A 21,267-nucleotide genomic window follows, 5' to 3' on the forward strand; every position below is an offset into this window, starting at 1 on the left:
TTTTTCAAGATTTTGATATGTTTATAGATGTATTGATTTGAAGAAATTTAAAATTTTATAATTAGATACAAAAACATATTTTAAGATAAATCTAATAAATTTTTTCACCCATTTCAGAGGTGCGCCTTAATTAGATCGATTGGGCTGGCAATGTAATGGGTAACCCCCATCGCGGTTTTTCTCTCTCTAGAATTCTCTCTCTCTAGAATTCTAGACGATCAAATATATACGGCAAGCACCCCAATTCTGCAAACGCAGGCCCGATCATTGAGTAGAGAGAGAAAGAGAGTCTTCTCGAGTTGAGAGAGAGCCACATAGAGATAGAGTGGGAGCTTTAGAGTTACTTGCAGAGAGATAGGGGTTACAAGCATCTCCAAGCTTCATCTCTGAATTGGGTATATTTGGTAACCATGCATTCCCAATCTGACAGTAACAGGGTTGAATCCACCACCAAAAATTCCAACAAAACACAGAATAGATACATCCCAAAAACCCAACACCAAACATCAGAACAAGCATCCAACAATGGCAGGAACAAGAACATCCCAAAAACCCAACAACAAACATCAGAACAAGCACCCAACAATGGCAGGAACGAGAACTTCCCTGCAAATTCTTCATTTACCAGTCAGTTGAGACAGTCTTCTGAAAAACCCAATAAGAGTTTTAATGAGTTTGATCATGGAAGAAAGGTTTCTCATGCTGATAGTGGTGGTTCAAGCTCTGCAACTTCATCTCAATCAATGGCAGGAGGGGATCATGATGCAAAGAAGCAGGGGGGATTTGTTAGGTACTTGCCTCAGGATGAGGCGGTTGCATCTGGTCTTGGTGTTGAGCATGGAGGCCTTGATGCCATAGAAGCTCAGAAAGTGGTGGATATTCTGAATAGGGAGTTGGGTCACTTGCTCAAATTGAATTCTAGGGAATTCTGGAAACAAGGTATGATTCTTGGGGATTTTATTGATTTTAAATAGTTGTTTCTTATTCTTGTTATTGTTTGAAATTTATCTATTACAGTCAGTTCTGGAAGAGTGCTACTTGTACTTTTGGCTTCTAATGCGAAATTCATAATGTTTGCTTGAAATTATAAAATTCATTTTGGAGAATTATATCTTGGATTGATGTGGATTTAGGCTTTGGGTATTTTGGCTCTCGGGCTTCCACTGAAGAATTATTTATTTGGTTTCAAATATTACTCTTTTGTTCTATAATGATCATCATAGTTGCTATTAATGTTATATAACAGTTGGGTATTTGCTACTTTGTTTAGACTTCGGAATCATGGATGACTAGCTGGGAATCATATGATTCTCAAGGATGAAATGCACACAATTTTTGTCATGTATTTTTAGTTTTTCATTTGAAATTGTACTATTCAGTGACTTGGTAAAGAGGAATGATAATTGGAAAAAATCGGTGAGATTAGTCACTTAAAAATCGGGATATTCAGTGAGTTGTTTTAAACAGGAGAAAACAAGCACTACCCTTATATGCATTAATTGCCATTTATTCTGCACCTATATGGTCTCTTGATAGTGATTGGAGATTACTCCAACATGTCATTGTAATTCATTCTCTATATTACTCAACTAGTTAGTGTTTATTTGGGAAATCTATCTTTTGATCCATGTTTAAATGATTCAATTATCATAAAATGGGTATATGGAAGCATACACAGATGCTGATTACACATACATGCATGTGCACACATTCATACATGCCCATCTATTTGCATGGTTTTTTCTATTTGGATGTCTTACAGTGGGTTTGCCTAAAAAAAAATGTTCTCTGCGTATCCATTCTTATTTGATGTACACATTCATGATTCCTCTTTAACTTTAGGAATTTCATTTCAGTGGCCATAGACAATTCTCTACATGAGTTCCTGGATAGTTTTTTACAATTCAGAAATCGTTGGTATGACTTTCCCCATCATGGAATGAAAGGAATGGTGGCTGGAGTTATCGTTGGAGAGTCAGAGCTCAGTCGTCGCGTCTTCATGATCTTCTACCGCATGTTAGTTTAGCTTGCAATTTCAATTTGGAAGTAACTACTGGTAAAAAATAAAAGTAATGCTTGTGAGTACTTTATCTCGCAAGTGTTGCCTTTCTTAAAGGAAATGAAAATTTCTCATTTTGCAGATCTTCTAATCAAGACCTCGGTGCTCCTGCAAGTGAGATGCTCAATCCAAACGAGTATGCAGGTAAATTTCTTTCTCTTTTGTTCTCTTTTTGGTGTGGTTTGCTTTATGCCCTTCCAACAATTGGTGCTGATATTTTAAGGCATCTTACTTGAGCTTATATGTTTTCTTTTTCCCCCATTCATAGTTCTTTTACAAGAAAAGAAGCTTCTAGATATGCCAAAGTTGTTGGATATATGTGCTATTTTTGGACGAGATAATCAAGAGTTGACTAAATCATTAGTAAGTTTTTTACTTTTGATTTTTCTGCTGGTTCCAAAGAAAAAAATCTTCTGGGTCATTTTCACATTTGATTCTGTGGTTTGCAGGCTTGGCGTCTCAAACTTTGAACTGTTTCATTAGTAGCTGGAAGAAACAATTTTCTTCTTTTACTAAGATTTGTTGGGGCATTTTGTAGTTAAAGTGACTTTCATAGAAATTTATTTATTTTGATAATAGATTGATAGAATTTTAGCACCATTGTTTTTGATGATTCTAAGTTACTGATGAAGAACCGTGCTACGTTTTTTTTTACCTCTCCTATATTTGGATGGTGTTAAGCAGAGATGACAATTTGAATTTATGAATTTTAGCTGAACAATTTAAAGATTTTAGAATATCAGAATATTAGGTGAAATCATGAAACTCTGTAGAATCTAAGAGAATCATTTGGAGTGTGGTAAAAGACATAACTAGAGTTCTAGAAGTTAATTAGAGATTTTTGAAATTCAGTGGCGGTGTATTAGAGAATGGGAGATGGTGCCTAGGCTGCTGCCTTGCATAGTTAAATGTCTTGAAATTCAAATTCAATTGCGAAAAGAGTGTGTAGCAATTTTAGAAGGAGATGGTAAACTACCAAATCATGCTACTGAATCATATGCTCCAAAATTTAGCCGAACTTATCAATGCACCTACTAAATTTGAATTAAGGGCTAGATCCTTTGAAGTCATTGGCAATTCAGACTTAGAAAGTCGTGTATAAGGAAATAGAAAAGCGGCACTTAGTCTCTCTCCCTCTCCCTCTCCCTCTCCCTCTCCCTCTCCCTCTCTCTCTCTCTCTCTGTGCAACCATGTTGCTTGGAGCATCTTAGGTCACCTAGGACCTCGCACATGGCAGGCCCGTCTAAGTTGGGCCGCATTGACCTAGGCAAAACACTTAGACCTTGGACTGCCTCAAGGTGCTGTCTAGGTGCCAAGGCCGCCCACCTTTTAATATATTGGTCAGTGGCAGTCAAGAAATAAGCTGTTTTTTTCTTGTTGGGTCTGATTTTGAGGGGCCTGATTTGGTATTCCTAAATATGAAGAAACAAACAGAAAGATTAGAGATCTTTTATGAAGGAATAGAGTAAATTCCAGCCAGATGAAGATATTTGGGGGTTTCTGTGTGAGAACCTTGATTTAGTCCGGGAATCAGGCTTGGCCTTGATTGGATAATGGCTGATGATTGCAAATTATGTCTCAATTTTGAATCCTAGCACTGAACTAACACATAAAAAATGCCTTGATTTAAGTTTAGGACCTTGGTCTTCTTGTTTTCTAATTTGGAATTTGAGTTTCAGTATATGTAGTGTACAGACAAATGATATTGAAATTCTTGCTGGTTATATGAAATTGTGGTTTAGCACTATTTAATATTGTTACCGGAATCTCGCACCCTAGGTGGCAATTCCACTTCAAAATCCCGATTCTGTGCTTCCGTGAAACAATCTTCACGGAACCCATTTCCTTGAATTCAACAACCTAGATTCCACATTTTAGGAATCTCGATTCCAATTTTTTTGAATCGTGATCCAACATTCATTGAATCTCGGTTCCACATTTGTTGAGTCTTGATTCCACACTTTTTCATTTTTGTGGAATCTAGATTTCACTCAGTATTTATTTATTTATTTTATTAAATGTAGTTTCACACTCTCTTTTGATGTTATCATCCTCTCTCTCCATGAGTGTTCTTGTGATGTTTAGACTTTTACCACTCGTTCCACTGATGCAACAATGCAATGTGAATGTAAACAAAAAAGTATTATTTAACGTCCTCTCGTTAAATGTACTCACTTTTATTTCATCATGTCAAGTAAATGGTCCATTGTGAGAACCAGGTTACGGATTCTTATACAATTGCTTTTTTGATAATGCTAGAACTTGGTGGCTATTTTTCAAGATAATTGGGAAATAGATTTGGGTTTGATTTGGATTACATTTCAAATAGTGCTAGAACCGGTGGCTATTTTTGGAAGATAATTGGGAAAGAGATTTGGTACAAAGCAACATAATGGCATGAAAAATTTTCCATTTTCAACTATAAATATGAAATCAAAGTCTCAATTTCAACTTTCAAGTATACATGATATAATATTTGTATGTTTTGTAAGCAACATTTCAAATTCCCTAGTGGACTATGGGTGTCTGTTAATTGTACTTAACCTGAATCTATTATTACAACCACTCGACCTTAATTCTGATGTTATGATTAAAGCTCAATACATCAATTTCAATACCAGGGGAATCCTTGTTCAGGTCTTTGTAATCTTTGAGGATCTTGATTCAATACTAGGAGAACCATGGCTAAGTATACTCAATACGTCAATTCTAATACCAAGGGATTGTTGCATAAGATTAGACTAGAACCTTGAACCATTTGCCTAATGAAACAAATTTCCTGATGATATCTGATGCGGTTCTAAGTTGTTAGGTGTGCGATCCCATAGATGTGGGAATCTCGGTTCTAATCGGGTTGAAACTCGATCCCATAAAACTAGGAATCTCGATTTCACGTGGGTTGAAACTCGATTCCAACTGGCTTGAAACTCAATTCCAAAAAGGTAGGATTTTCAATTCTGTTTGGGTTGAAACTCGACTCCATAGAGGTAGGAGTCTCGATTCCATTTTGATTGAAATTCTATTTCAATAAAGTAGGAATCTCATTTCTTGCAAGGACAACGATTCTGACAACAAGAACCTTCCAACCACCTGCGATTCTGATTCCTAGATCGATTCAAAATCTCAGGCGTTTGCAACAACTATGGTATCGATAGTATTATTTCTGGTGGATTAGCATAGAAATGATTCGATTTCAAAGTTGGTAAAATACATAAAGCCCTTCATGGAAAATTTTCAGCCTTTATTTTCATGTTTGTTTTTTTGCCATTGTTTGCTGGGTTGTTACATTGAAATGCATTTTGTGTGATGTCTAACAAGCTTTAACTCTTTTTCCAGGTTATGAATGCATTAAAGTTCCAGCCATGGCTCATCGGAAGTTTAGCTGAAGTAGGGCCCCGTTTTATTAATCTTGTCCACACTATGCATCAGAGATGCAACTCATCACTGGAGGTATTTTTCACTGGCTCTTTTATGTTCATGTAATTTGATTTTAGTTACAACTTGTGTCCTTTAAGATATTTAGAAGTTGATTAGAGTTTAATCAATTCTTGGTATCTTAGAATAATTTGTTTATGAAACTTCCGTTGGAAATGTCATTTTCAAATCCTTACAGAACTATGTGGGTCAATAAAGTCTCTTTCTTCTTGTTTTAAGCTGTTACTAGATGTGGTGTATCTTAAACCTGGATAGCACCAATAGAAGGTTGCTCAGTGCAGATTTTGAATAAGAGTGTTTATGATATCTCTCAGCTTGACTTATATGGATAAAATTTTGAAAATTTATCAAAATGTACCTAGAGATAAACTATTTAACATGTTATCTGTTTCTTTAGATTTAATTTCAAAACGTCCATCAAAATACGCATGATCGTGAGTTGGAATAGTTGAAAATGAGTAAAATGCTAAATAGTTTTTTGGTAGACATGAAATTTGAACCGTGGCCTCTCATCTTGTATCTTTGGTTTGCTCCTTAAGTACTCTATTTAACTATACTAGAGTGAGTAAAAAGTGTGCTTGGGATGTATTTAAAATTTTCAATTTGAGTGCCCAAGCGATCAACTGTTCCTTGTCTTTTCCATTTTTACAGGTTTTGGTTTCCAGTGGAGGAAGTGAACATCTTGGGTGTGCTCGACTTCATCAAGATTTTCTCGAGGCAAGTCTTGCCTGTTCTTTTAGCAAATTTTGGCCAGTTCTTAGCATCCCATGTGCGTGTGCCATTTGGTACTATTACAAATTGTGCAGTCTTTTGGTTTACCCACAAATTATCACTCAATCTGTTTGCTCCTCAGGTGATGGACTTTCTAAATGATGGAATTGCAACTCTTGCTTCCTTTGTTGATGCATATAAACCTGCGGCATTGTACTTCTCATGTTCTGTTGAAATGGGGTATGCCCTTTAGCCACTCTTGATTATATATGAGCATTGTCATTAATGATTGACATTTCTACAGCATTTCTGTTTATCTTCTCTATGCCATATCTAATGGCTTTCGGTTTTGGACTCATGGGGTTTTGAAGCCATGGAAATGAAGAATTGCTTATAACCCTGGCAAGACTTCACGATTCCTTGCTGCAAACATTACAACAAGGATTTGCACTCACCCCAAACGGGGATGACCTAAATCCATTTGGAAAGAATGGTGCAACCACTCCTGATGCCTTAAATCCATTTGGAAAGAATGGTGCAACCACTCCTGATCTCCCTCTATGTTTCAAGATCTTGAGGACAAGGATACTTGAATTTGGATGGAAATTACTTGACTCTTGTTATTTCAGTCAAGAATTGTGCCAAGATGAGCATTCCCTTCTTAATGCCACAAAGATGTTTCCAGCCAACATTGAAGACCCTGTTATTAGAGGAGATATATTGGTGCAGACATTCCAGGAAATCAGTGAAAGTTCTCACAATCAACATGGTAGATATACCTTTATCCAAAATATTGAAAGAAGTCATGGGATAATGGATAGGATTGACATTCTTCGTAAAAATGGTATGTCTGTACCTTTCTGATTGGTTTTAGCTTTTGATTAATGGAAATTATCTTTTTTCTTTTTCGTTTTTTCGGCTTGCTCTTGTGGGTTGCATTGGAGATTGCTTATGAAAGGAAATGTATAGAAACTTTCTAAATGAAATCTTTCATCTTGTTAAAGGTTGAATTTTAGGATAGTTCAACTCGCTTTAATGAAGAAAACACAATTACACAAATGAATATCTCTATTTTTGTAAAGCAAATTTACAACAGAAATATCTTTGGATTGTATCTTAATGTACAAGAAAGCAGAATGTTAAAAGATCAGCACATTTATAATTAGGCGAAATTGTTGAGGCATGGATTCTTGGTGGAGTACTATGTTGCAGGATGTGGTGTTATCTTGACGGGTCATCTGGTATTTTATATGATTTAGCTCTATATTCTAGTTTAACTCCGCCATGACCTGTCCCAACCTGGTCATGCTGGTCCCAATCCTGGATAAAGGAGGAGCGCTGTTAGGTAGGGCAGCTAGCCTAAAATTTTGCCACAACTTCTCCTGGATTCTGAATCTATGTTATATGCTCATGCTAGGGCGTTCATGGTGAAACATGATTCGTGTAGCCGACCCCAAATAGTTGGGATAAGGCTCATATGATGATGATGATGATTTCTGTATTCTAATTTCTGGTAGGCAATGGAAATTATAGCTTTTGGTGAGAATTTATTTGTTTGTTTTCGGTTGAATTACAGCAGTAGGTTACTTCTCAAGGGGAAGAAGAAGAAAAAATAAGTGCTAGAGTTTTCTTTGTCATTCGAAGTATTTAACATTGTGGCTAAAGAGTTGGGTGGAATAGACAAATCTTGAAACTTAGAATATCTCGATTTACTTGAGTAACCTTTTGGAAGAGACCCAAGTTTATAGACTTGTAATGTGCACCTATCTTTGAAGATTTGGAGCTGCATTTTGATCGGCGACACAAATAATCCTGAATTGGTATTCAAAAGCTTGGATTTGGCAGCTGATGTGGTGGCTTCCAAAACCAAGTGAGAGTTTGCTGAGTCAAATAGTTTGCTCTGAAATGCTTGGCGAGTTTTTCGTAGTAAAGAATTTCTAAAAACATAAGGCATCTGTAATAGGAATCAAAAGTATCTCATTGCCTGGGTCATACCACAAACCATCACATAGGAAGAAACCATATAATAGTCATTTCAGCACAAGCAATTATATAAGAGCACATATTCTATGCTTCTGCAGGAGGATATTGTTTACCTACTCCCTCGGGCACAAGGCCTACTTGGATGGATTTTTTTTATCTAAAATTATGGGATTTATCTAGGTAGCTTTTGACGATTATTTTCATGGAAAAAAATTTGGATTTTGAGTTCTAGACACCTAGATCTTTCCCTCAAAAAATTGGACGATTCTTGTTGGGATCTTAAATTTTTCTTGAGGCACATAACAGAGTTCTATTTATTTAATTTTTCCTTCAAAGTTGGTTATAAGGTTTGAGAGGTTACATCCCCAAATTTTGGGTCCAAAAAAATTGTTCCTGAGTTTTTCCCTGAAGGAGCAAATGCACAGTATGCTCCTGCAGGAGCAGCAAATCCTTTCACATTATGTTAAAGGAAAAATGAGGGCATCTCGGGTATTTCATATATTAAATTACCCACAGGATGAGCAGAATTGGCTTCAGCAAATTTTTTTAAATTAAAATGAGTTTTTATTAACTGCCCTCAATAATATCTCTATAAAAAAAATATCTCACCGTATTATAAATGGAAATTATCCTTTTCTTCAGGTGTGGATACTCATTACTCTATACATATGTAGGAGAAAGTTCCATATAGAATGTAGAAACCCATTCTGGGGAGACCATGGAGTTGAGCAAATAACATGGACCTGATGAATCATGTGGAAACCGCAAAGTTCAGCAAATTCTTATCTGTCTTGGATAGGTTTGTTTTCCTACAGTGGGGTAATGGGAGATTTGTCACTCAAATAGGTCTGTGTTTTTCAGTCTTAAGTTTCTTTTATTCATCTTGAAGGGTGAGTGCAGTGGATCCTCGTGATCCTTAAAAGTTCTTACATTTTGTGAATTGGTAACACTGGACGTGAATGTGTATGGAGAACATATGTGACCAAGGGTGTTCCTGCCTTTTTTTTTTGGGGTGTGTGTGTGTGTGTTGGAAAGTTTAGGAGAATATTGGCCATCTTTTGAGTCATTGTGCATTTTCTTGGAAGATTTGGTGTTACTCTGAATCTCTTTGGTATACTTTGATTAGTGTTGTCATCAAGCCTCTCATAATGGATGATCATCTGGTCTTTTCCCTGCAAGCAGGTGTCTTGTTTGGAAAAATTGTCCTTAAGCCAGCTAAGGGGTGCTTAAATAGAGAGCTAATCCTTCTGTCTTCTCATTGGCGCTAATGAGAGGAGTGATAACTTGGTTCATGCAGACTGCACAATGGCTCTTAGTAAACCTTTGTGCTCAATACTTAAAATACATCTCCACATGTTCAAGCTAAACTTTGATGGCAGTTCTCTCGGGAACTTGAGTCCTTGGGGAGTAGACCTTGATGGTAGTTCCCTGGCACCCAATCCTCTGTCCTTGCTAAGCTTACCTCCAACCATAAACCCATCCTCCGTGGTAGGAACCCCATCTTTCCTGTCAATAGGCCTTTTTAGGTTTGAACTCTTTCGGTTGGATAGACCCTCCTTCCCCGAGCTTAACAGTAATTGGTGGGCTTTTTACTTGGTTAGTGGTTGGGTTGGGTTTCAACTTTCCAATAAACTTCATCTTTTGAAGGTCTCCATTAAACAGTGTAGCCACACTATCCCAGGCAACTTTAGGCCCGCTTGGCCCTTATCCATTCCCTGGATACCGAGGAAGAAGTTAAACCTCTTTCAACCTAAGAATTGTCGGATAGGGCATCTGCCAAAGAAAATCTGTTTCAACTCCTCAAGTAGGAGTAGACCTTCTGGTATCAATGGTCCAAAATCAAATGGCTTAAGGTAGCATACAGTAACATGGCTTTCTTTCATTAAATGGCCATTGTTAGGAGAAGGGGCAACACTATTACTGAACTCTTTGTTGGTAACCGCACCTTCTCACAGCCTGAGTAGGTTAATTGGCTCATGGTTAGACACTTCAAAAATCTTTTCTCATTTCCTTCTAGGCCTAAGCCTTCTCTAGGCAACATCTCCTTGCCTTCCTTTATCTTTTAAAGATGCTGACTGGCTTGAAATTCCTATCTTTGACGAAGAAATTCATGAAGCTGTCCTTGACCTTGTATGGGACACAGCCCTTGGTCCTGATGGCTTCCTTGTTGCCATTTTCCAAGACTTTTGGGATACGCTAGCTCCTGATCTCTTAGGCTATTTTGAGGAATTCTTCCACATAAGTCACCTTAACTCGGCTATCAACTGTACCTTCATTGCTCTCACCCCCAAGATTAAAAGGGCCAAAAAGTTGAGAGACTTCCGTCCTATTAGCCTTCTCAACTCCTCCTACAAGATTCTTGCTATGGTCTTAGCTTGTTGCCTTCAAGCTGTTTTACATTTTGTCATCTCCCCAACCTAATCTGCTTTCGTTGCTAATAGGCAAATTCTCGATGGGGCTTTTTCTGCCCATGAAGCTAATCACTCTAGGTTCAACTCCAGGGTTAAGGGCCGTTAAGCTTGATTGGGAAAAAGGCCTATGACATAGTCGACTAGGGTATTATTGAAAAGATCTAGTTGCGAATGGGGTTTGGTAGCAGGTGGAGATCCGAGATCAAAACATGCATCTCCAATCCCCACTTCTCTGTTCTCATTAATGGTTCCCCTATTGGTTTCTTTTCTGCCTCTAGAGGCTTGAGGCAAGGAGACCCTCCCTCCCCATTTCTTTTCACTATCATGGGTGAGCTCTTTTCTAAATCTCTTACTAGGCTCTATGACAATTGTTTCCCACCTCCTTTATGTTGACGACACCCTGATTTTTTGTGAAATTGATCTTGCTCAGTTGGACAATCTGTGGCTTTTCCATAGATGCTTCAAAGTCACCATTGGGATGAAGGTCAACATGTCTAAAACCAAAACGTTGGGGATCAGGGTGTGCGAGACTGAGACCGTAAGACTTGCCCAACATCTTGGTTGTGCTACTGATTCTCTTCCCTTCACCTATTTGGGCCTCTCTCTTTATCTAGGGAAACCCAAGAAACACCTTTGGGACAACATTATACAAACATTCAATTCGCCAATTGGAAGGGCCATTGGGGGTATCATCACCCTCATCACAACTGCCTTGGCTAATATTCCTATTTACCAGATGTCCCTCTTCCGAATTCCCTCCTCTGTTGCACATTGCCTCGTGAAACTCATGAGGAATTTTCTTTGGTGTGGTGCCTCAAGGGACCATAAGTTTCATCTTGCCTCCTGGGACAAGGTTTGCACCCCTACAAAGTATGGTAGTCTTGGTTTCAAAAGGATCAGTGATGCAGGAAAATTTGAGAGAACAATAGAATCAGCAAACAACAAAGCCAAGCACAAACATAATTCAAAGAACAACAAAGCCAAACACAAGCATAATTCAAAGAAATCTAGGTTAGGGTTCCAAAAGCCTAACTTTTTCTCTCAGTTAATTTCTTAAAATCATATGGAATTGACCCTCTCAAGGCCCTACACACCTCTTATAGATTATAATTCAATGTTCAAAAGCATTACGTGTCCATATAATAATTAAAATGACTTATATATCCTAACTTAAACTTAAATTTCATAATGACAGTTTTACCCACTGTGAACAGTACTCATGAATAGTACTTGTGAGTAGTATTTGTGAAGTAAACAAAAAAAATAAGAACCCTAGTATCATTAAAAAACTAAAAACCCTAGAAATAAACCTTAAAACTAAAATTATATTATACATCCTTGACAATTGAATAAAAATAAAAATTAAGAACAATTTTTCCCTCCATCAATCATGAAATTGGCCCTTTTAGGTAAATAGTGGTGGAGATTCACTTCCCCCCACCCCCTCCTTTGGAAGCAAATCATCCAAGCTAAATACGGCCTTGAGGATAGCAGGTGGTTGCCTTGCTCCCTTATGTCCTGTGCTTCTGGGGCTTGGAAGTCCATTTCTTCGACTAATATGCCTTTAAAGCTTCTACAGATTCAAGATAGGTAATGGCCTTAGAATCAAATTCTGGAAAGATCTTGGGATTGGGGATCAGACCTTGGACCTTCTTTCCTCTTCCCTCTTTCTCTTAGCTGTCGATCAAGAAGCCCTCATAGCTCATTATGTGGAATGTAGGGGTTCTTCTTTGTCTTGGACCCCAATCTTTAGAAGGAACCTTTATGACTCTGAACTACCTACCTTTAGTTCCCTTCTCAAGTTGTTAACCCCTATATTCTCTCTTCTTTCAAGAGAAGACACTATTATTTGGTCCGACAACCTGTTAGGCATCTTCTCTGATTCCTCTTTCTACTCTTCTCTCCTTCCTAATTTGAATCCATCCCCGTCTATAAAATTTGGTCCTTCCTCGTCCCTCATAAGGTCAAGGCCTTTCTTTGGATCCTTCCTCATGGCATAGCTTTAACTTTGGACCAACTCTAGTGGTATCTCCCTTCCTAACCGGTTTATTCTGTGTTTTCAGGAAGAAGAATCAACCCTTCACCTTTTTTATTCACTGTCTCTTCTCCTTCACCCTTTTGTCCACCCCTCTATAACTTTTTTGGCCTTCTACGGGTCACATCTTTATCTTTACCTGATCTCATCTTGGCCCTTGCCTCCCCTCCTTTGCCCTCTATTGGTAGAAAATTGTGGCACATAGTCGTCGCGGCCCTTTTGTGGTTCATCTGGTTAGAAAGAAACGCGAAAATATTTCGCGGCATTGCCAGACCCCTTCCCTCTACCTCGGGTTCACTCATCTCTCTGATCTCCTTTTGGCTGGCAGCATTCCCTCTTTATCTCACCTCTCTCTTTCACAACTTAGAGGTAGCTGGCAAAGTTTGCTAGCATTGGCCTCCCCTTCCCCCATTGCTAGAGCCCTCTGGCATCCTCTCTCTCAGGGGGTCCTCAAACTTAACACAGATGGTGCGTCATATGGTAACCTTGGACCTTCAAGGTATGGGGTACCCCACCCAGTTACAATGGAATTTTCCTCTCTCTCTCGGGACCTCTTGGAATTTCAGATTCCACCACTGCTGAGGCTCAAGCTTTGCTCGAAGCACTTAAGAAGACTGGCCAATTTTGCACACAATTCTCCAGTATACAGGTGGAGTGTGATTCAAGTAACGTCATCATATGGGCTTCAACTTACACAGCCCCCTTTGCGGCTGATGTCCACCTTTGAACTTATTGCTCTTATTTGCAGAGAAATACTGCCAATGAGCTTCACACATCCTTAGGGGGCCAACTTAGTAGCTAATGGCCTTGCTAAGGAAAGAGCCTGCAACACCTTGCCCACTCTTTTGTTCTCACAACAGGTACGCTAAAAATCCCAAGTCTGTCTCTTGGCAGCTTTCTTCCCCAGTTTTTTCCTTTTCTCCATGTCTACTCTCTCTCTTCTCCCTCCCCTGTCATAGGTAGTCACAAAAAAAAAAAAGAAAGAAAAAAGAAAAAAATTAGGAAAAGGAAAAATAAATATAAACAAAATTACAATATGTCGGAATAGACTTCTCTTTCCCTTCCCCTTCTCTACTATCTTAGGTCTTTCTGCTCTACCCCTCCTTTCCTTCAACTGGTCTATCTGCTCTACCCTTGCTTCCCTTCTTCACTCTCTCTGCTCTACCCCTTCTCCCCTCTTTCATTCTCTCTCTTCTCTCTGCTCTACCCCTTCTCCGCTTCTTTATTCCCTTTGGTTTCTCTACTCTACCCCTTATCATGTCCTCTACTCTCTCAGCTCTCTCCTCACCTTCTATTCTCTCTTCCCAAGATGGAGCCCTTCCATCTAGCTTGTCTTTCCTTCTTTCTTCTTCTCTTCTACTCTCTGTACGGCCTTCTCCTCTCACTCTCTATTATTTTCTTCTGCAGCTCGCCTCTAAGCGATGTCTTTGCGCATGCGAAGGTCAGAAGAGGTTTTCAGCCAAATACTCTCGTCCTTTTTGGGCACGGAAGCTCGCTCTACCATAGATCTCACACCTAGGTATCTTCAAGCCCTCGAAGTTCAGCAACGAACCCATAGTTTGTCTACTCTTGTCTTCTCTAGGCTCACCCTTTCTATGTGCCTTTTATCCTCTGCCGTTTCTCTTTTTGCCGATCTTCGCTTTTCTGTATCTGTAGTCTTTTTTATCTTTCTTTTTGTTTTTCTTTTGTATTTCTTTCTTACACTTCTTCTCCCCCCATACTCTGAGCATCCGTCTTGTGGGTCGCTGTATTTACCACTCCTTGTGGTTCTGTAATCTTTTCTTTTTTTTTATTTAACAAGTTAACCAGTTTCAAAAAAAACAAAAAGGTGTCCAGTGAGGAAATTCCTAGGTTAATGTTAAGTTCGAAAAGAAGGAAGAAATCATTTGGAAAGATTTTCCAGAAATCAACATTGAATTTTCCCCTAGATAAGCAAGAACAAAATCTTTAGCCTTGAAAACTTTTAAAGAAACTTTTCAATATAATGTACTGCAGTAAAAAGTTATTTCCTATGAATAGGATGGGGAGCATCATTTCCCTGTATTCACTCAAGAACCCTGCGCAAGATCACTTCAGACGAAACCCCCATTTTCCTGGATACAGAGCCTGTCTTAGAAGGCAAAACATGTGTGCTTTGAACTCTTGTGGCTTGAGGAAACCGAGCTACAAACTTTGATTCTGCATTGATGGTCCTCCTCTCTTGTCACGGGATGGGCGGAATTTAAGATAACTAAAGAACGACAGATGTGGAAGTCCTAGCTAGAGGAATGGAGCTACCGCTGGGTTGGTAGTCTCCGGGCAAAGAAGGAGGCTCTTCTTCAGGAAATATCTGATCTACACTCCCGTGAAGAGTCTAAGGTTCCTTTTCTCCTTGGAGGGGGCCAAAAAACTGGAAGCAAAACTTGAACTCAGTAAGGTGGCAAAACAAGTGGAGGTCTGTTGGTACCAACAGTCGAGAATCAATGCTAACTCCAGATGAGGATCAAACTTAACCCTCTAGATAACTGAAAGACACCACACCATCTTGACCTGCAAATTGAATAATGCCATCATTTGAGCGATGACTCACCGCTCAAAACAAGCTGAGAGCTGACCACACCAACTTTTACTTCTAAACCCACTTTTAACCTTGACCTGGTTACCTGGAAAGATCCTTCTGAAAACAGGAGATTGGAATATCCATAAAAAGAATTGGGGCAGTACAAGGCCCTGGGCCCTGATGGTTTCCCAGCAGCAATGTTCAATCAATTTTGGGATAACTTTGACCGAGATTTATTACCCTTCTTTTCAGATTTTTGTCACTGAAGCACCATCCACTAGGTGATGAAGTCCCCATTCATTGTTCTTGCCCCTAAAAGAGAAGGGGCAGCTGAAATCAAAGATTTCAGGCCAATCAGCTTGTTGAATTGTAGGTATAAAATTCTCACCAAAGTCTTGGCCACCTGCCTTTGGGAAGTTCTCGGGAATATCATCTCACCGAACCATAGTGCTTTTGCCAATGATTGACAAACCCTTGATAGAACCCTGATCACCTATGAATGCCTCCAAATATGCACTAGTCTGGGTCCCCTGGCTTAATCATCGAAGTTGATTGTGAAATGCCTACGACCATGTTAATTGGCTAGTAGCCTAATACTTGACAAGGTACAACAGTTTATTGGTTTTGGTGATAGGTGCCTATCATGGATCCCGGGGTACCTATCCTCAGCCATGTTCTCAGTCTTAATTACTGGCAGTGCCAAAGGCTGCTTTCAAGCCTCTAGAGGGTTGTGCCAAGGTGATCCCTTGTCCCCTTTTCTGTTTGTCATAGTGGCTGAAATTTTCAGCAGATGAATCTCAACGGCCTCAGAATTAGCACTCAAAAAAAAGAAAGAAAGATTCCGTAGGTTTTGAGGTGGAAAAATTAAAATTTAAGGAATCTGGCTGCTGGGTTGATGTGGTGTAGATTGTTGCCAGGTAACACCTTGGGTTACCATTGTGTATAGGCAAACCTAGAATACAACAGTGGCATGGCGTAATTGAGAGGTTTGAGAGGTGACTAGCCTCCTTGAAAGGACACTTCCTTGCGGGAAGAGTTATGCTCATCAAAGCCACCCTTGCAAACATCCCAATTTTAATCTTATACCTTTTTGGAATGCCGATGTCAATGGTCAAGACTAGAGAAAATGATGAGGGAATTCCTATCGTTGGGGGCACATGGTGGTAGCAAAAAATGTGCTTAATGGTCCACTATATGCAAGTCCAAGAAAGTCAAGGAGCTTGGGTGTTAGATCTCTTTTAAAGATATTAACACTGCTTTGCTGGGCAAGTGGCTTTGGTGCTTTGCAACCCAAGAAACCAACAGTGGAGGAAGGTTTCCCAGCAAAAATGTGGTTCACATGAGTCTGATTGGCTACTAAAGCCTAATGCCAACCCATGTGTGTGACCACCAGTTGGGAGACTTGAGCATACTAATTAGATTCCATCTACCCCTGATGAAGCATGCTTCATTCTGGAGGTTATGGTACGGTTGTGGGGGCAGCAACTGTGGACCCCAAGATTCAGATGCAACCTCAATGACGTGGAACTGCTAGAACTAGAAAGGTTACTCGCTACCCTTCAAAGTTTTACTCTGTCTGGATTTGATAAGGGAATATTCATTTGGAGCCCTAACAGATCAGGTCTCTTCAGCATCTCATCTTTCTACCATGTCCTTAGGAATGAGGCCTTGCCAACATTGTGGTCAAAAGGGCTTGTTTCCCTCCTAGCCTACCAAAATTTAGTTGTTTGGATGGATCACCATACATAAAAGGATCCTTTGAGTGGACCAGCTACAAAGAGGCAGCATCTCCGTGCCCAATCGATTTATCCTTTTGCAAAGGCAGTGAAGAGACAGTGGACCACCTTTTCCTCCATTGCCCTGGTGTTGGGCACATTTGGAGCCAGTGCTTACAGATATTTGGGTCAGTATGGGTACTCCTAGGAGCCGCCCTTGATCATCTCTTCCGGGCCCATTTCTCACCCCCACCACCAAAGGCAGGGCTAATACTTTGGAAGGCATTAATCCTTTCTTTGTTATGGAATCTATGGCTAGAATGTAGCAGGAGGACTTCGAAGTTAAGGAGAGATCCATCCTAAACATTATGGAGAACAGCAAAACAGTGTTGATTGAACGGGCGAGACAGCTTAAAGGTTTTAAACCTTACACAACCTCAGACCATAATGAACTGGGAGACCACAGACAGATTTTGTAGAACACTCAACACTAGGTATTCTTGCTGGTTACTAGGGCACCATCAAATTAAACCTTGATGTTTGCTCATACGGTTGCTCAGGTAGGGCAGTTGTGGAAGGAAAAGTTAGAGAGAGTCAGGGATGCTCGATCTTAACCTTCTTGGGGCTGATGGGCGCTGCCACCTCACAATGGCTGAGGCTTATGCCCTTCTACAAGTTCTTAAACTATTCAATAGAAGTTTGTGCACTTCTTTGATCATCGAAGGGGATTTGAAAAACACTATCAACTAGGGTAATAGAGTCTATATGTGCCCATTGATACTAAATCAGATTTTGGAAGAGATTTTTTCAATTAGTGCCGCACTAAATGTCTCTTTTCATCATATTTGGCGAGAGGCTAATAGCACTGCTGATAGCTTAGCTAAACAGGGGGATTTAAACACATCTCAAGTGCTCAATCCACCCTGAAGTACATCTGTAATATTTTTTTTTTCTTTCAACTTGCGTAGTCATTTTGCAGGACCGAGTTTTCTTTTTCTAGAAAGGTTCTTTCCAAATTTGTATTCAGAATTTTGTGTACTGCATTTTGTATATTATCATTTCAGCATCATCATCATCATCATTATCTAAGCCTTATCCTAACTATTTAGGGTGCGTCACACAAATCCTGTTCCACCAATCCAGGACTCATGGATCAGGACTCATGAAATAGATATGGCAAAAGTCTTACGTTGACCACCTATGTGACACAATCCTCCTTTCTCTGGGCTTGGGACCAGCCATGGTAGAGTTGTGTATATATCTATATTAAGTTTTGATGCAGGGAGAAATAGTAACACGAATAATACATAATAAAAATAAAAAGGGTTTGAGAGAATATACCATCTCTCAAGGTTTGCAAGGGAATCCACCCAAAAAACGATCCTTTCACAAGACCAAATTTACTCAAGTTTCATTATCTGATTCAATGAAAGGACATCTTCCTTTAAATAGACTTTGAAGAAAATATATAATTAAATAAATAAAAGAACCACAAAAATTAACTCTCTCTTTTCCACGTTTTTCCTCTTCCCTATTTTCTCTCTCTTCATCTCCCTATTTTATCTCTTTCCTCAAGTGTCCCTCTAATCTCCTAACAACTTGTAACTCCCCTTTATTTCTCTCTTTCAAAATTGGCTTTATCCTGCCTAAAACATTAGTTATAATCTATTCCCCAAAATCTCCCACTTAACAATACGAACCAAAAATCCTCCCTCCTCCTACTTAACTTTATCCTTATCCTAGCTCTCTTCCTATTCCTAATTAAAAATTAAATAATAAATAAACTCCAATTTTTATTTGCATCAATTTTTTAGAAAAGTTTGTATTAAATACGTATGTAAATGATAAATGATGATGAAGATGTTGTATATTACCATTCACTCTTCTAAAAAATTTATTTTAAAAGAGAAGACAGCACAATCATCTAAGCGACACTACAGTGCGTTTTAATTGAGCACAACAGTTAAAACTGTTGTCCTATTGCAAATTGTCTGTTCAAGATTAGAAGAACAAGTCTAGAAATGGTTTTGTGATTTAAAGAGTTACCGATCCATTGGAGTTGGGGATGTTGAATGAATTTGGTTTGAGTTGAATGAAGTCAGTTGGTTCTGGAGCAAGGTAAACCATACTCTCTTTTTGATGGTCATTTTCTGTAGGGTTATTAAATGCTTCTTTTGGACTGTATCCTTTCTCCTTTTCATTCTTAATATCTGATCTTATGCAACTCGTGTTTTTCTCCATTATTTTGTATTGTTCATATTCTTAAATCAATATTTCTACTTTTGCTAAACAAGCATAACCTACCCAAAAAGAGAAAGTGAATACATGTCCTTATCTTTCTGTAGCTTAGCTGTTGCCAACAACGGAGCAAAAGTAAAAGAATAAAAAAAACAGCATCACTGCATGGATCTATTCTAATTTTTATTTTTTGGCAGGATGGATATTTGTCGATGAAGAACAGTATCAATACTTGGCATTACTGGCAATGCCTCTTAATTCCGGGCCTCAGGATAAAGCTCCCAGCCTTTCGATTCTCTCTCTCAATGACAAGACACAGACAGATGAAGACACTGCCATTCTCGAGTCCAAGATCAGCCAAATTAAAGATCTCTTCCCCGAATGTGGCAAAGGGTTCCTTTCAGCCTGTCTGGAGGTCTATAACCACAATCCGGAAGAAGTAATCCAAAGAATACTGGAGGACTCCTTGCACAAAGACTTAGCCTGTCTAGATCTATCTTTAGAGGTGATCCCACCTCCAAAAGCTCCTTCTTTGAACAAGAAAGATAAAGGGAAAGCCACGCTTGAGGAGCCCATAGTAGAACCCCCTCTAAGAGAGAGTAAAGGGAAGGAGCCCATGAGAGAGAGTCTAGTGAGGGAGGCAAGTGCTAACCATGGCTCATCTTCTTCATCTTTGCCATCTTTTGGGCGGTATGTGAGAAAAGATAGAGAAGAAAATGTGAACCCTCATTTTCTCGATGAGAGAGAAGTTAATGATGCAGTCTGCTCTGCAATTCTCGCCGCCCAATATGATGATGAGTATGATGACTCATTTGATGATTTGGGTTTGAGTCTTGTAGAGTCTGGTCTTGAGGAATCTGAGAGCCTGGGTGAGAGGATCACTAGATATTCGGGTTCAAAATGGGGTAGAGAGAGAAAGCCACAGTTTTTTGTTAAGGATGGAAAGAATTACAGTTACAAAGTATTGGGATCAGTGGCTGTTGCAAATGCCCAGGAGGCTCGAATTGTGAGCCAAGCTCAAAAGGACACCATTCATGGATTGGGAAGAGGAGGAAACATACCCGTTGGAGCAGTTAAGATGTTGATGGACTCTAATGAGAATTCAAATCTGGTTTCTGATGTTGCAGAAGAAGTATCAGGAAGAGGAAGGGGGGGCTCAAACTTTAGGGGAAGGGGACAAGGCAGAGGGGGTCGGAACCATTTTAGGAAGGACCGGGCTATGAAGAAACACTTCACAGGTCTCAGTGGATACTAGTTTCTCTCTCTTTATGCTTAGAGAGAAAAAGCTAAGGAAGTACGTGATTTTGTTATTACGGTGCCGATGGGATCGATAACATTGCTGCCCTATAGAAATATTTTATTGAATAAGAAAGGTTCACTTTGGTGAGAGAGATCTAAAGGGATTCTTGGGATAAAATGTATCCTCTTATAGTTTTAAAGTGCATTCATTTAATTTGTTTATATTAAGGAAAATATACAGTTAGACTATTTATCGTTGGTGTAAGACTATGACAATTACTTTTGTCCGTCAGATTTCAATTAGGATGGCTAGGAGTGTATCATTCACTAAGCTCAAATTTTGAAAGAAATTTTTTCGATCTTTGTGACATACCTCAAGCCTTTCAGTTTGATATCCAATGGCTATGACTATTTGTGACCTCGTTATAATAAAACGATAAGAGATTGTATACAAAGAGACAATTTATTTTTGATATAAAGATGTCACAATTACTTACTTATAACTATATGATGTGAAATCTAATGGTTTGGATGTGTCATGATTTGATATCCAATGGCTATGACTATTTATGACTTCTTTGTAATAAAGACGAGATTGTATACAAGGAGAAGATTTAGCTTTGATATAAGGATGTCGCAATCACTTATAATTATCTGATGTGAAATTTGATAATTTAGGTGTTTTATAAAGCTCGAAAAAATTTATTTTGAAGTATGAGCTTGGTCAATAGAATAAATGTGGATATCCAATTTGACATCCAATGGTCGAGATTAATAGTGACAACTTTGTATCAAAGGTAAATGGTTTTTTTGTGTAATTTTTTTGATATATAAATAATCTCATATTATACAATATTTTATATTAAAGAGATACCATGTTCTGCTTTAATATGAATACATGA

At 38.9% G+C, this 21,267-nt stretch overlaps 1 protein-coding gene across 3 annotated transcripts; it reads left to right on the forward strand.

Moving 5' to 3' along the window:
- Positions 1–106: 106 nt before the first annotated feature.
- LOC18439096 (Ubiquitin system component Cue protein) lies at positions 107–20,735 on the forward strand. Of its 3 annotated transcripts, none has more exons than XR_016045300.1 (9): positions 107–939; positions 1,857–2,016; positions 2,142–2,203; positions 2,328–2,422; positions 5,396–5,509; positions 6,146–6,211; positions 6,348–6,445; positions 6,510–7,049; positions 19,324–20,735. XR_016045300.1 is itself a non-coding variant. In XM_006849271.4 (9 exons), exons 1-9 carry the CDS (start codon positions 411–413, stop codon positions 20,379–20,381), a joined length of 2,655 nt encoding a protein of 884 aa, XP_006849334.1. In that variant the 5' UTR covers positions 107–410; the 3' UTR covers positions 20,382–20,735. The 3 variants fall into 3 exon arrangements, 2 of the variants coding, with proteins under 2 accessions (XP_006849334.1, XP_088708981.1); XM_006849271.4 differs by having other exon boundaries at positions 6,577–7,049; XM_088852855.1 differs by lacking the exon at positions 2,328–2,422 and having other exon boundaries at positions 715–939; positions 6,577–7,049.
- The last annotated feature ends 532 nt before the right edge of the window (positions 20,736–21,267 follow it).

The sequence above is a fragment of the Amborella trichopoda genome, chromosome 12, assembly GCF_054954075.1.
Source record: "Amborella trichopoda isolate Santa Cruz 75 chromosome 12, AtrichopodaSantaCruz75HAP2 v2.0, whole genome shotgun sequence".
In the NCBI taxonomy this organism is placed as follows: domain Eukaryota; kingdom Viridiplantae; phylum Streptophyta; class Magnoliopsida; order Amborellales; family Amborellaceae; genus Amborella; species Amborella trichopoda.

Excerpts from the sequence above, each read along its gene's own strand:
- LOC18439096 (XM_006849271.4), top strand. The coding sequence starts at position 411 with ATGCATTCCCAATCTGACAGTAACAGGGTTGAATCCACCACCAAAAAT. Across the intron at positions 2,423-5,395 it reads AAGAGTTGACTAAATCATTA|GTTATGAATGCATTAAAGTT; the intron begins GTAAGTTTTTTA and ends CTCTTTTTCCAG. Across the intron at positions 6,446-6,576 it reads TCATGTTCTGTTGAAATGGG|CCATGGAAATGAAGAATTGC; the intron begins GTATGCCCTTTA and ends GGGGTTTTGAAG.